Genomic DNA, 15,975 nt, shown 5'->3' on the forward strand with positions numbered 1-15,975 from the left:
GCGATTCCCGTTTTCTATGCATTCCCACCCCATTCCTCTCCTCCCATGACCTTCCTCACCCACTCCTATCACCCCCTTCCATAATGCACTGAGCACACTCAGATGGCTCAAGTCCATGGAAGCAATAATCATTCCAGGGAAAATCAAAGAAGTACTGCCTGAGGGCCTCCACATTGGCAGCTCCAAAGTGCTACAACTGAGTCTTCTTAGGAGGGTCCACAGGCCTTACTGGAGCGATAGGACAGGTTAAGGCGATAAGGCTGTGATCGGAGGAGCCCAACGGAGAGGAATGATGAAGACCATAACCACAAGCAATAGCTGCAAGGAAGAGGTCAAGTATGTTGGAACTCCCCCCAAGGTGGTCAGGGATATGGGTAGCTTGCTGTACAAGCTCCTCAAGGTCATTAAGGATAGAAAAGATGTGGGCTTGCATACCTGGTGAATCAGTGAAAGGAGAGGAGAGCCACAGGTGGTGGTGAACATTGAAATCTCCTAGAATGGAGATTTCAGAGAAAGGAGAAATTGATAGGATGTGTTTCATCTTAGAAGTAAGATAGTTGAAGAATATATCATAGTCCGTAGAATTAGGAGATAAGTAAACAGCACAGATATATTCAGTCACAGAATGACAGTAAAGCCAAAGCCAGAGAGTAGACAATTCAGAAGATCCAAGTTCAGGAACACGAGAGCAAGATATGTTGTTGCATACATATACACAAAAGCCACCTTTGGCTTTGAAATGAGTATAGAGAAAGTAGCAAGATACAGAGAAGGGTTTGTTAACAGTTGTCTCAGACAGCTGAGTCTCTGTTAGGAAGAGATGGTAAGGTTTAGAGGAGGAGAGGTAGTGCTCAACCAAGAGAAAGCTAGAAGAAGGACCATGAATGTTGCAAAATGGAGAAGTGAGTCAGACAGTGGTTCCAGGCATCTTGCTTGGTTGTCACTGGGAGAGGGGCGGATGGTGGAGGCTTTGATGCCCCCGTCCCACAGGACTCCAAGGCTTGGTTATGAGATGCATTTTTTTTTGGGGGGGGGATATAAATTTTGAATAGGAAGTGTAGTGTGTAATGAGCATGTAGTTTGGTGATGACAGTAAGAGGAACTTGTATTGGAGTGCATGCTAGACTACTGTCGGTGTTACTGAAACACAGAAAAAGTTCAGCACAGGGGAATGATCAGGAGCTAGTTCTATGGCCTGATAAAACAGGAGCTCTAGCTCTCCCTGTCATCAGCTTTCCATCCACCTTGGGAAAACCGCCCTACTCGACTGGTGCTATAAATGGTGGCCACACCCCGTACTGACGGACACCTGTAGTGTGGAATTACCTGTCAAGGAGTCAAGTCACAAATGAAGTGATGACTGTTTATGTAGTGATTTCCTTGTCCTTATATTCTGTCGTAAACTTGTAAGAGATACTGATGGACCCACTGTGTGAACTACATTTACATATATCGAACTTACACACAATAAACCGCAGGTAATCTACTGATGCATTTTCACTGACTCACAGTATATATAGACAGATACAGTGAGCCCTCGATAAACGAAAGGGACAGGGACCGAAAATACCTTCGTAACTCAAAATTTTGTATATTGGAACAATATTCCCCATTGAAATATACACAGAAATGGGGGGATGCATCCCAGGACCCCCTCGGACCCCCATCTACACTTTACCCCTCCTATTCTGAAGTGAGTAATACTTGTAGAGGTAAGTAATACCTGTAGATGTAGAAAACAAGGTGGCCATTTTCTTGTACATCTCCTTTTTCTTGGTCACAGTCCCAATGGTGGAAGCTGCAAGGCCTAAAGAACACCCAATCTCCGAGACTCCCTGCCCCTTCTCTTGACGTCTTATAATTTCCAATTTCCTCTCCAGAGTTAGAGTACGGTACTGCTGCTTCTTTGCAGCAGGCTCCCCCAATGCTGGAGATCATGCAGGGCGCTTGGGAGGTATGTCTAAACAGTACGAAAAGGTGTAGAGCTGCAAAAGTATCCTCATGCACAACGAAGCTGCGAGGAGAGACGTGGACTCGGTTTTGGGACAGTTCGCCGTGAAGTCAATTCCCTGTCAAAACATGGACAATTCCCCGTCACAACAATTCGCACCCGGGACGATTCCTCGTCATTCTATAAATATACTTAATATTAATTAATTAATACTATAATAACTAATTTCACGGGGAACTATCAAGGTCTATGTTCATTCAACAGCGTAGGCTTTGGATATTATTTATAATCTGCACTTGTAGTCAATATTTAACTTGCTTCTGCCTCACTGTAGTCGATTTTGAATTATAACCTGGCATCTCCCATTGCTGTCATCAGTAATTTTTATTGTAATTTTTGGATGCAGTAGGCTGAGAGTGAGTGATCAACTGAGAATGCAGACGTAATATGATTAGTCGTATAATTTTAGAGTATGTCCATCATTTACTTGAGGTTATTAGGCGTTCATATAAATGCCAATGTCTCATATGTAGCCTTATGTTAAATGAAGAAGTGAAACATCGTACGTCACTTGATTCACATTTTAATATATTTATATTTTTTTCTGTTAATACCAACTATCTGATGCCATATTGTACATTTATTAAAAAAAGAATAAACCACCATCACCTTTATAACTCATATAATTCAAAAACTAATATACTTGCTAAATAAACTCATATGTAAATAAATGAAGGGGCAAAAAGTCCTGACAGCGAATTGTCTTGTTACTGCTGTGACAGCAAACTGACCTGACAGCGAACTGTCCCAAAACCGTGGACTCAACTGAGAAGCAGGTGAAAAATTGTTTACCAGAGAGGGTTTAGTTTGTTTCCTCGTCACAAGCAAGTGCCCATTTTGAAATTTTCGTATTTCCTTTCGTATTGTTTTTCGTATCATCATGATAGATACTTTCGTATTGTGGAATCTGTCCTATATTCATCGCTTTCTTAACATCAAAAACTCATACTCTGAGTTTTCGTTTATCAAGGCCTCACTGTATAGAAAATATGTACTGTACATTAATTTACTTATTATGTACTTCTCCTTTAAGAGTTTCTATAATTACATTCAGGAACGCTGCATGTCACTTGCAACAATCAAGAAAAAAAAAAAATATCAATTTCACACCATGGTCCAGAAATGAGAGAGAGAGAGAAATCCTATTTTGTCTGAACTTCACTGATCATTCCTAGTCTAAGCAACAAACAGAATATTGGATTTCCTCTGGCTACTGCCTGATGAAATTATATGGCCTTTCCACATGAAACAACCTCATTCTTAGAGTTCTGCTTACCTTGTCTTCGACCTCTAACCCCTGCTGGACTTTGTAAGATAGTTTACCTCCCCTGAGTCACGTTTTATAGCCAATATAAATTATACCTCAGATGAGGCCTGCAATGTGGCCAGTTCAAACCTTCATTGTGCCTTATATGAGGTCTGCAGTGCGAAAAGGGTTATGAATGAGTGCATGGGGGATGTGTGTATGGTACAAGAAATGAGGAAGGGGAAAGGATACTTGTGTTTGGGGAGGCAATGAACATGACTGTGTGCTACACACATTTTAGGAAAAGAGAAAGTAGGTTGATTACATACGAGTCTGGGGGAAACAGAAGTCAGATAGATTATTTTCTGGTCAGGGGGGCAGATAGGATGTTAGTGGGGATGTTCAAGTTATAGGAAATGAGGTGTGTGTGCAGCAGCACAAATTATTGATATGTGACATGATGCTTAAAGAACGAGTGATGAAAAGGAGGACTCATGTACCTAGGAGGAAAATATGGAAGCTGGAAAACTAAGCAGTAAGGAGTGCTTTCTATAGCGAGATGAGGAGAGTGGTGGCTTAACAGGGAGCCATTGACAGAGGTGTTAATGAATAGTGCAGAGCCCTCAAGAACAACCTCTTGAGTTACTGATCCAGTACGCAGTTGGACAAGAGGCCCAACAAGACATAAAGTAACTTGGTGGTGCGATGAGGGTGTAGAAGCTGCGGTTAAGGAGAAAAGAAGGCTTTTCTGGGAATGGAAGAAGAGTGGTAACACAGGAATACTTGGCTGCCAAGCGTAGGACTAGAAAAGAGGTATACCAGGAGATGTCGGAGTCACAGACATTTGCCTGATAACCTAATCATGTGGAATGGAAGAATATGATATTTAAGGTGGCAAATTAGGTGAAGAGAGATACTTGGGATATTATGGGTGAGCAGTGTGTGAAGAATGATGAAGGAATGGTAGTGGTGAACAGTGGGGATATTAAAGATGCATGAAGAATGCATTATGGCAGGTTGTTGAATGAGGAGTTTGACTAGGAGAGGAAAGGTTTGGAGCCAGCAGATCCAGTGATTGGCCCTTGGCTTTTGATTGACGCTGATACTGTGAGTGAGTCAAAAGGCAGGATGCAGGTGGGGAAGGCAGCACATGTGTCTGGGCTGACTGTTGAAATGTTGATGGCCTCAGGAAATATAGGAGTGAGATTAGTCAGTGACCTGATAAATATGATTATATATGAGTGTGTTGTCCCAAATGAATGGCTGAAAAGTGTAGCTGTAAATGTGTACATGGGGAAGGCTGATGCCCTGGAATGAGGAAATTATATAGGTATAAAGCTTTTAGATTAGATAATGAAGGTAATGGAGAGAGAGTTTTAGAAGGTATGATTAGACAGTGAGTAAATACTGATGAGATGCAGTTTGGGTTTATCCCAGGCAGGCGGACCACTGATGCATATTCACAGTTCGACAGCTTCAGGAAAAATATATAGGAAAGAAAAGGGAACTGTACTTTGTTTTTGTTGATTTGGAGAAGGCCTCTGACAGTCCCTAGAGACATAGTGAGGTGGGAAATGAGAAAGCTTGGGATCGTGGAGCGGCTGGTTAGGGTGTTTATGGCCATGCTTGTGGTTGCTCATATCCAGGTAAGAATGAATGGAGATTTGAGTGATGAGTTTTCCGTGAATGTTGGTGTGCATAAGGGATCAGTTTTGAGTCCCTTGTTGTTTATCATGGAACCTGAAGCCCTCTCACATGACTTCAGAAATGGACTCCTGTGGGAGATGTTGTATGCTGATGATCTGATGTTGCTTGCAGAGAATGAAAGGGAGGCGGAGGAAAGATTTAGGAAGTGAAGAGATGGTATGGGGCACAAGGACTTCAGAATATATACAGATAAAACAAAAGTGATGATATCTAGGGTTGGTGGTGGTATTTTCAAAGAAGAAGGAGAGTGGGCATGTGCAATTTGCCACAAGGGTGTGGGAAGTAATTCCATCTTCTGCAGTGTTTGTGATAAGTGGATGCATAAGAAATGTAGTCGTATTAGAGGCAGACTGCAAGATAATGTTTATTTTGTGTGCAGTGTGTCGAGGAGAGCAGGTGGACATTGTCAGGCGTGAAAGGATTGAAGTTGCTGGTGAGCCTCTTGAGTGTGTGGAAGTGTTTTTTTTTATTTGGGAGACATGTTATGTGCTGGACGTGGGGCTGGTGCTAGCTCTGTCACTACCTTGAGAAATGCTTGGAAGAAGTTCGGGGAGCTGTTGCCTCTCCTGACATTGAGACGGCTCTCCTTACGTGCTTAAGATCTTTGTATGCTGCATGTGTTGGGAGTGTAATACTGTACGGTAGTAAGACCTGGGCAGTAATGGAGAAGGATAATCATAGGCTCAACATACAGAAATGACAATGATTAAGTGAATGTGTAGTGCATCCCTGCGCTGAAGGCCTGGGGGAGCTGGGTTTACGATGGAAGAGTTGAGAGGTAGGATGGGACTAGAGTGTATTGGTGTTGTGGGGGTAGATTGAGGTGGTTTGGGCATGTGGAGAGGATGGGGGATGATAATTGGGTGCAAAAAGCAAGAAGTGTCAATATTAGGGGTGGGGTTGTGAGGGGTAGACCAAAAAAGATGTGGAACGAGGTCATTAAGTGTGACCTCAGGGTTAAAGGACTGAACAGGCAGGCTGCCACAGATTTAGCAGCATGAAGAGCTATCAATAGGTGACCAAGGCCAATGCATGCAAGGATGCTGGAGCCCTCAAAAACGAAACGAACCCAAATTAAGCCTCCAGTTTAAATAGTGCCAGCACTATCTAAAGGTGAATGTAGGGAAGAGTAAAGTGATGGTCTTTGAGAGAGGTGAAGTCAGTGAATGTACAGCGAGGTTGGATGGTGAGGAATTGGAAAATGTGAGTACGTTTAAGTACTTGGGTAGTGTGATGAGTAAGGATGGAGGTTTGGAGGGTGAAGTGCTTGAAAGGGTACAGCAGGGAAGAAAGGTTGCTGGTTCTTTGAAAGCAGTGATAAGAAACAGGGAAGTGAGCATGGAAGTGAAAAAGTTACTACATGACAGTATTGTGATACCAACTCTAACGTACGGAAGTGAAGCTTGGACGTTGTTGGAAGGACACAAGTCAAGAGTGAGAGCAGTGGAAATGAGTTATTTAAGAGGAGCCTGTGGAAAGACAGGCTGACGAATGAGGATATAAAGGAGCGTTGTGGTGTTGATGTGGATGTGATAGGAAGCGTTATGAGGAACACACTGAGGTGGTTTGGCCATGTGGAGAGGATGGAGGGTGAAAGACTGACGAAGAGAGTGTATGTGAGTGAGGTGGAGGGGGAAAGAGGGAGGGGGAGGCCGAGGATGAGATGGAGGGATGGGGTGGAGAGGTATATGAGAGAGGGGTGTGTGAGTTGGGAGCAGGGCAGTGAAATGGCGGGGGACAGGGCGACCTGGAGGCGATTTGTTTGTGGCCACCCCAAACGGGATTGAGGCGTCTGGCAATAGATAGATAGATAGACAGACGACTCTATATGCAATCAATCTTCCATTGGCACAAATGACATTAATATGGTTTTATTCACACAGTACACTCTCACTGGAATCTAATAGACCCTTAACCCCTTGAGGTCGGGCACTGTTTAAAGGGCATTTTTGGGAAAAAAAAAAAAAAAAGATTTTTCAAAAACTGCTCCTACGAAAACTATTAAGCCCATCATAAAAATCATTATACCCAGCAAAGGACAACTCTTTAGCTTTAAAATGAATGGTGTTCCAATGTCCTACAACTGTTTATTGTAGAGCAGTGGCTGGGAACATAAGAGTATCTAAAGGTTCTGGAATGGGGAATGACGTTCCCATGACATGTTCCAGAATGGGGACCGACCTTTGAGGATGTGGTACAATGTACTGTACAAGGTCTGACTGAAAAGTATCTGACCATATTTTCTTGTAAACCACCAGAAGGAACGGGAAGCGACTCAGTGGACCATGACCTTGAATTGTTGTATGCAGGCTTGAGCACTGTCGCCCAGCCCAGTCACTGCCCAGCAGCATGTGTCTGAAGACGTGTTCTTCTTGCTTGTTGCATTTAAGTTTTGTGCCGTAATGACTGAGTGAAATGAGCAACATTATTGCATCAAATTCTGTATAAAATATGGTGACATGCAATCTGAAATGATCAGGAAGATTCGTCAGGCTTTTCGTGATGAAACTAAGGCCAAAGAAGGCATGGCAGGTTCGAGGCAAGGTGTAGCTCATGCTGAGAGTCTTCTTTGAACTGCCAGGGTGTTGTTCATTATAAGTACACTCCAGAAGGCCAAACAATCAATAACTAGTACTACTTGGGAGTTCTCTGTTGCCTACAGAATGTAGTGCACTGCAAGAGACGAAGGTTGTGGGAGGTGGAGGACTGAAGCTCCCCCATAACAATGCTCCAGCCCACTCATCCCATCTCATCCTGGAATTTTGGCCAAACACAGCATCAAACAGGTCAGGCAGGCTCTCTACTCTCCTGACATGGTTCCCTGAGACTTTTGGCTATTTCCCAAACTGAAGATGCCACTGAAGGGTTCGAGATTTGAGGACACAAATGAGATAAAGACAAATGCAACAAAGATTTTGCCGGCAATCCCAAAAACTAACTTTACAAAATGTTTCCAATGGTTGAAGGATGACTGGCCTAAGTGTGCAGAGTCTCAAGTGGTATACTTTGAAGGGGATTAAAGTCTGAACTCAGTAAGTTTCCCCCCCCCCCACCACACTACAGGTCAGATATTTTTCAATCAGACTTCGTATATATTACAATTACTGTACATGGGGCCAAGATGTATGCCAACCAAAATCTAATCGATCATTATGCAGGGTGGTGAGGTTGTCTGTGAGGGATCAGCAGTAGTGAGGCTCAGTTTCGGCATGCCAGGCCAGCAACAGATTCTTTTCCTTGTAATGTCATGCTCCTTCTACCCACTTATATTCCAATCAGTTCAACCATCCTGCTAGTTACGTTTTCTTTACCTCACAGAAACAATGCCTTTTCTATTATTCTTTTTATTACAAAGCCACCTGGTTAATTTACAAAAATCAGACAAAATAAAATGTGCTGATAGCAGGGAAGGCAAAGTAAATGCATGGCACCATTACTATGTGACTGAATTAACGATCCTTACAACTTAAACGGTCAGGAAAAGTGACTTGGGTTTCAGAGTGCCTAAAGACGTGATGATACTAATACAATACAAATTAATACCGCGTAAATCATCCATTAGTACAGCACAGCTGTATTTAGCACCTTAAGTGATGCGATACGTACACAAAAACGAGCCTAAGGATTCTGTCCTGCTATGGGCAATAGATAGTCATTCCTTGTTGTGGCTGCTAAATGGATGTGCCAAAACACCAGCTTTAAGGTATCTTCTGGCTGGCTTCAGTTCTTCCTGTTCAGGAGGGATATGAAGAACAAGGTGCCACATGCATGACCTCCACATTACAATTAAAACAGGTGCAGAGTTACTGATGGAAGTGATGAGAACATGAACCCAGCAGACATACAAGCCAATGTGCTAAGCATATGACAGGAGAATTCTACACGAAGCAATCACCATTGTTGAATTCTGGTACAAAATTCACCATCAGTAACTTCCTTGCAGCTAGAATGAGCTGAACCTAGAGACTGTGAACCACCTTGTATGCACAGGTGAGCCATCTCTTTATTTCAAAGACTAAGGGTGTTGCTCAAGGTATGGAGGCAAAAACAAAAAAGGCGGCAGGAAGAGTGCCTAGCTATGCTAAGTTATGGAGTGATGGAAGTGGCAACTGAAGCACTGCGGAGACTGTCACAGAGCTCAACAAGGACAAGCTGTAACTGCAAGAATGGCAACAAAGAAGCCATGAACTAAAACAACATGCCAACCCAGGCAAATCTGTTACACAAGAACTTGCCAAAACTTTGGTGCTTGATGTTCTGCATGCCTGCCTCACCTATGAGCAAACTCCATCAGAGTGTTCACTAATGATCACTGGTGTCACCTAACTTGTGCATCTCTATCAAGATCACCATACCAAAGCCACTGCACGTCACCAGATACCCATCATGCACTACTACTGCTACCCACAAAAAGTAGACTGGGAGTGCACTGACTTGGATCTGGAGCAGCTGGAGAGGTAAGTGGAAGGCAACCTCATTTCTGAAGTCTCTGTTTGAACTTCAAAGGCTTTGAAAGGGAGGTGCAGCAGTTACTGCAAGAGGCATGGCAAGGAAACCAGGCTGGAAGTCAGCAGGCTTGCCCTCTAGCCTTGGAATCCATGTACCCCTACCCTTATGTTCTTCCACTATTACAAGTCCTCTTATGTAAACATACCTACCTAGTCTGTTTATGCATTAAATTCTGCTATGTGGTTTGTGCATTAAATTCCGCTATGTGGTTTATGCATTATCAATCAACTGTTATTTGGCTGTGATGTGATTTGGTGTTGGGAAATTTAAGAATCTATATACTGTATATAAAAGAACCACATTGGTTGTTTTCTTGCTTGCTTGTTTGTTTATCCTTCTATCACATCCAAACCAAGGGCCAAAGACCCCCAGACCCATGTATATTCTGTATCAGGGTGACCCAAGGATGGTTTTACAAGGTCAATATTCAGATCTGGGTCATTTGAGGTCACCAGTAGAATGTTCGCCTTTTTGGCCCAGCATGTCTACTTATGTAAACATATCTACCTAGCCTATTTATGCATTAAATTCTGCTCTGTGGTTTATGCATTATCAATCAACTGTCATTTGGCTGTGATGTGATTTTGTGTTGGATAATTTAAGAATCTATGTATATAAAAGAGCCACATTGTTTGTTTTCTTGTGTGTTTGTTTGTCCTTCAATCACACTCAAACAAAGGGCCTGAGACCCGCAGACCCATGTATATTCTGAATCAGGGTGACCCAAGGATGGTTTTAAGGGGGTCGAAATTCAGATCTGGTCATTTGAGGTAGCTGGTAGAACGTTCACCTTTTTGGCTCGGGCAACATCGGGTACCAGCACAATTTTTGGCATGGAGACTCACATGACGTCCAGTTTGGACATAGGCTATGTGAGGTTGACCTCCAAGGTCATTTGAGGTCACAAGTTGGACGTCATCTGAGGTCACTGATAATACACCATTGAACAACTAGACCCAGCGTCCCAATTTTTGCCATGGGGACTCACATGGCCTCCAGTTAGGACACAGGCTATGTGAGGTTGACTTCCAAAGTCATTTGAGGTCACCGGTTGCAGGTCATTTGAAGTCACTGGTAACAGTAAACAAGTGCACACAAACTATGCGTTAGTCTACAAAAGCTGAAATAAAAAGTTCCTGGACCTCTTATAATCCCTCTTCAAAAGCATAAGAAGTACATGGTCTTTCTGGAGTGGAAAGAAAGACTGAACTAAAACACATTGGATTAGAGTGTTCACCTTTTATGGCCTGGTAATGCCAGGCACCGCTGCTAGTGAGAAATAAAGATGTGGTGCACTGCGTAAGGGTGGCATTGTTGGTCAACGTCATTTTAATTCCTACCAAAGGCAGGCTAGCTTTCGTTAAGTGCTGGAAAGTACCTGATGAAAGGATATTAACTGGGAAACTGTAAAAATTTAGGGAATGAGGTAATGATGCTGAGATCAAATTACTGTACTTGTTTTTTATTCATTCATTCATTAATCATCTAATCCAGTGTTGCCCCATTAAACGCATAGGAGCCCAGGGTTAGGCAAGTTGGTCCTGACATTTAAGATGAGAGTGACCAGCCTTACTCATCCCTGAGTGGCATTATGTGAGCAGTGAACCCCTACCACTCCTCAACCTGACTGGTGTGCCTTAATTGTCCACTAAACCACCAGGCACCATAGTTTGGTTACATTGTTACCACCCAGCATAGTAAATGGTTTCCTGGTGTACAGGAAACCATCTGGCTTGCACTCAGTGTAGAGTCACCCACAGACAGAAGGAAGGGGAAAGAATGAAGGATGGAAAAACAGAAGAGGAAGGACGGAAATAAGGGAGAAAGAGAGGAATGGGCAGGCACCCAAGAGCAGCACTACAAGTAAGTGAATGGTGAGCATCCCCACCAACTTGTTTTTTGTACTTATATATATATATATATATATATATATATATATATATATATATATATATATATATATATATATATATAAATTTACCATTTCTGTGGGTGAGGCTTGGTACTGAACAAAAGTGATGATACAACATTATGGTGAGATATGATCTGAAAACAGAATAAACCTAATACCTCCTCTTGCATGTGGCATGCTGACAACCTACAGCTGGTGTGAAATGGTGAGACTGCTTGATACTGACCATGTGTTTGATCTTGGCTACCTCCTGTGCGTTGAGACCCTCCAGCTGGTCGTAATTGTCCTGCATCTCACACACTCGCCCCTCCAGATCTGACAGTAGACACAGAGTAGTCAAAACCAATGTGTATGATCATGAGACTGTGAAATAATGTACTTGCTGTCCTTGTTATAAGTCAAGAATGTAATGTATTTCAAAACACAGCTTTTTCACTACTGGTATTGTAGACTGAGAGAAGCTAGCAAATCAGCTTTATAGGTAGCACTGGAGCTGTAACAAGCATATTTTCTGTAATTTACTGCTGACTCAACAACAATAAAAGCATACAAATAAAGGTGACAAATAACAAAGACTTGCTGTAGTCATGACAGTTGTTTGATTTACTGTATTTGCCGGTGTATCAGGCCGACCTGTGTATACACTACTCCCAATATTTCCATACAAAATGTGGGTTTAGAGGTATACTCTGTGCATAAGACGAGCCCTAACTCTTTAAACACTGGGGGCTTGCTGCCCCAGTAACCCTAGTCCTTCATCACTCTTCCCACTGACCAGTGAAGTGATACTAATGACACAATAGTATGCAACACAGCCTTTGGTCAGGTTTTACTTTAAACCAGCTTCTTCTATGGGTTTTACAGGCTATCTAAGCCGCATGTGCCACCTCCGATATAAAAATGGATTATACATTTAATATTCGAGTATGAATTCATACTGTATTAAAAACTTTAAATTATGTTACCGCGAATTTTATACAATTGGTTAAAAGAGTTACATTAAAGTCATCACATCAACTGTCAGTGATTAAAAAGCTTCAAAATCAGTATCATTCACATCTGACATCATCAGTTCATCAACTTCATCCTGGTTTAAAGTTTGCAGTTCTTTGTCATAAGCAATTCAAAGGTGTAGCTTCGGCATTGGCTTCCTCTTCCTCATTTGCCCACAAAATGTCATCTTCTATGCCATATTTCTTGAAAGAGTTGATGACTGTTTCCGCAGAAATATCATTACATGCCTTGAAAATAAAATCACACAGAACATCCATACCCGGAGCAAACATATTCCCATCACTTGTATACGACTTTTTACCACTGATCATTCACTTGTTCTGCTGCTCAAGGATGCAGTCTTTGAATGATTTATTCAGACAGACATCAAGTGGTTGCAAGACTGAAGTTAATCCACCAGGAATAACAGCAATGTCACTGTTGTTTATCACTTTTGGTAATGAGCTCTGCTTCAGATCTGGGAACCTTGCCCTCAGTGGTAATTTGTAAACAACCTAGCCAGTCGCTGCCGAGACAAACAATGGTGTTCATGGTGTGGGCTCAGCAGGTTAATCATCTTTCTTATGTCATCATGGCCGTACCCATGGAGATATTTTTTTAAAAATTTGTCTTCATATAGAAAACAAATTGTGTCTGATGATGATGTGTGTAATTTCAACAGTTTTTGACAGTATATGTACAGTAATCCCTCCAATATCCGACATAATAGAGTCATAGGCAGGTCCGGACAGTGGTCCTGTCCGGATATTGGGCCCCAGCTTATGGACTTGTACTGATGGACCCTAACTCAGAGAAACACCTATACAACTCCCTCTGGACATGCATAGCATCTATTTAAGACCCAAATCACACCAATAAGGCACATAAAAGACTGAAATAAATGCAAAAGAAGCATAAAATGAGGTTTTTGAGGTAGGTTCATACAATATTCAACATTCTGGGTACTTACAAGTCCCTGGCTCCTGGACTGGTAGTTATGGACCCTAACCTAGCCTAACTCAGAAAAACACCTCCCTACTGCATATGCATAGTACCTAAGACATAGCATATTCACACCAAGAAGGGACATAAAAGAGTGAAATGAGGTGTTTGAGGTAAGTATAGTATGGAAAATACAGTACAGTACAGTATGAAACATTCTGCCTACTTACAGCAAGTCCATGGCCATCTCGATGAATAACCGCCTCCTCTCAGACTCTGACAGTAAGAAAGATTTCCTGAAGCACTTGCAGTACACTGTTCATGAAGTCTTGCACTGAACTTAGTCATTCGCACTCAGAAGTCCGTTCTCTTCACAGTGCGCACTCGTCTAACTTATGCTCCATTGTAACTTACTAAGTGTTGCACTCTGCACTTTAACTTTTTCCATTCTTCTAACCATTTTCTAAAGCAAAAACGCACAAGTCTATTTACGTTTAATTTAGTTCAAAAATTGTCTTTTCACTCACAACTGTAAATCCTTAACACAATGCGCTGCTTTTTTTCACTGCACAACACTGTAATTTCCCGTGTGGTCTAGTGGAGAAGTTCTTGGCGTCTATTCACTGTCAGAGTCCGAGAGTATCACTGGCAGGTGACCTAGGGGTGTGTCGCTGGGTCGTGGTGATGGTGTACCCACTGCAGACGACTCTGAAGACAGACGCAAATTCACGTCGAGCGGTGACTCCACCGTGGTTGATGTGCTGGGCTGTGGCTCGAAGCATGAGGGCCTGTCTTGGGGAGGCAACGGAGTGGAGCCAGGGCTGGGCACAGCGGGGGTCACAGGCCTGAAAAAACTGTCAATCGTTGATTGACGCAAGGAACGACGATTCTGACGATTGATGATGCGCTGCCTGAAAGCATGCACTTCCTCCACAAGTCCCAAGGGCCCCATCTCCCTGTCGCAGTCCGGGTGTTCCAGGTAGTCGAGAACGAACTCTAGGTGTTCCTGGAGTGCGCTCAGCTTGGGGATGGCTGGAGTTGTGTCATGCTGAGAGGAGTCCGCATCATCGTCGCCATCCGCGTCAGAATCTTCAAGCTGGGTACTGACACCTGCAACTGAAGATGTGATCTCGATACCAGACAAGGTCTGATACCCAGGATCACCCTCGTCGTCATCCAACCACTCACACACATCGTCCACACCAACATCGTCGTCATGCATATGTAGACATGCATGGAAGTCATCCACGTCAAAACATAGGAAATCGTACTCCACATCTGTTCCGAGAAGCAGACGAGACCAACCATTTTCTAGAGTCTTGATAGGGACTTCCTTCCTTCACTGGCCCAGTTGTAGATTGCAGACTTGATGTTGTAGCAGCGAAGGTTTTCCAAAGTCCGCTGGCCTCGCGTGTCCCGTCCCTCCCTGCACTCATCCTCGTCCTCGAGAACAACCATCACTTCGTCCAGGAACTTCCTTCGGTATAGGCGCTTTGTTGCCATGATCACTCCTTGGTTCATTGGTTGGATGAGAGCAGTCGTATTAGGTGGCAGAAACATGCACCTAATGCGGCCATTCTCAGCCACCAAGTCCTTGTCGCACGGGTGGGCAGGTGCATTGTCGAGGAGAAGGAGGGCCTTTACCTGGTCGCGTGGGATTCCCTGTGTCTCCGTCTGATAATGTATGACCTCCTTGATGAAGTGGCGGTGGAACCAGTCTTTGAAGATCTGGGCTGTAAACCATGCCTTCAAAGAATGGTACCAGACGACAGGAAGGACATCCATCACCCCACGAAGACACCGAGGCTGCTTTGCACGGCCAACAATAACGAGCTTAAGCCGGTGCACGCCGTTAGCATTGGCACAACACAAAGCATATATCCGTTCCTTGGAGAGCTTGCGGCCAGGTACACGCTTCTCCGTCTCCTCGGCTAGAGTGTTCGTTAGTAAAGAGCAATAGAATAAACCAGTTTCGTCAGCATTGTAGACTTGACTGAGAGTGAGGCCCTCCCTGTCGATCAAGCCCTTCACCTTGTGCCGAAACTCGTCAACTCCATCCTCGTTAGCGTCCAAAGCTTCGCCATGAGCTTTATGGTTGGTAAGGCCATGCCGTAACTTGAACGCGAAGAGCCAACCCTCGGATGCCTTGAAGTCTAGGGCGTCGTGAAGCCTGGCGAACTTCTTAGCAGCAGCCTTCAGCTCCGTACCACGTACCATCACACCAGCAGCACGTTGCTGTCGATACCAAATCAACGTGGAGCGGTCAACTTCAGCAAAATTGGGAGTAAACATCACCTTCCTCTCCACGTTGCGTTTGCTTATCGACGAGAAGTCAGCCGTGTACTGCATGAGTTTGTCTCGGGATCTCATAATATCAAACAAAGTAGATCGGGCCAGGCTGAACTCGCGGAGGATGCAGGAAGAAGACCACCCAGCATCTACTTTCTCCAATATCTCCCGTTTCTTCTCCAGAGTCAACACCACTCTCTTCCTCTTCTCAGGTGGTGGGGCCATCATCACACACACGAAGGAGAGGCACGAGAGCAGCAGGAGTGCCTGCAGCAGGTAAGGCACCACCACAAAAGCAAGCACGTGGGCAGCCATGACGATGAGCGTGAACTTACGACGAGAGACAGGCAGAAAGTGGGGAGGATG

The 15,975-nt window shown here is 43.7% G+C and overlaps 1 protein-coding gene across 1 annotated transcript in view; it reads right to left on the minus strand.

Annotated features, from left to right (window-relative positions):
• The window catches only part of LOC145404618 (uncharacterized), a 114,234-nt gene that overhangs the window by 53,408 nt on the left and 44,851 nt on the right, over window positions 1-15,975 (minus strand). Inside the window, exon 4 of the mRNA XM_080276140.1 lies at window positions 11,612-11,700. Within this exon, the coding sequence (XP_080132266.1) occupies window positions 11,612-11,700 (89 nt within the window). The remainder of the gene's footprint in view (window positions 1-11,611; window positions 11,701-15,975) is intronic.

The sequence above is a fragment of the Coenobita brevimanus genome, chromosome 64 (genome assembly GCF_032717465.1).
Source record: "Coenobita brevimanus isolate Jiangsu-jjx chromosome 64, ASM3271746v2, whole genome shotgun sequence".
NCBI lineage: Eukaryota > Metazoa > Arthropoda > Malacostraca > Decapoda > Coenobitidae > Coenobita > Coenobita brevimanus.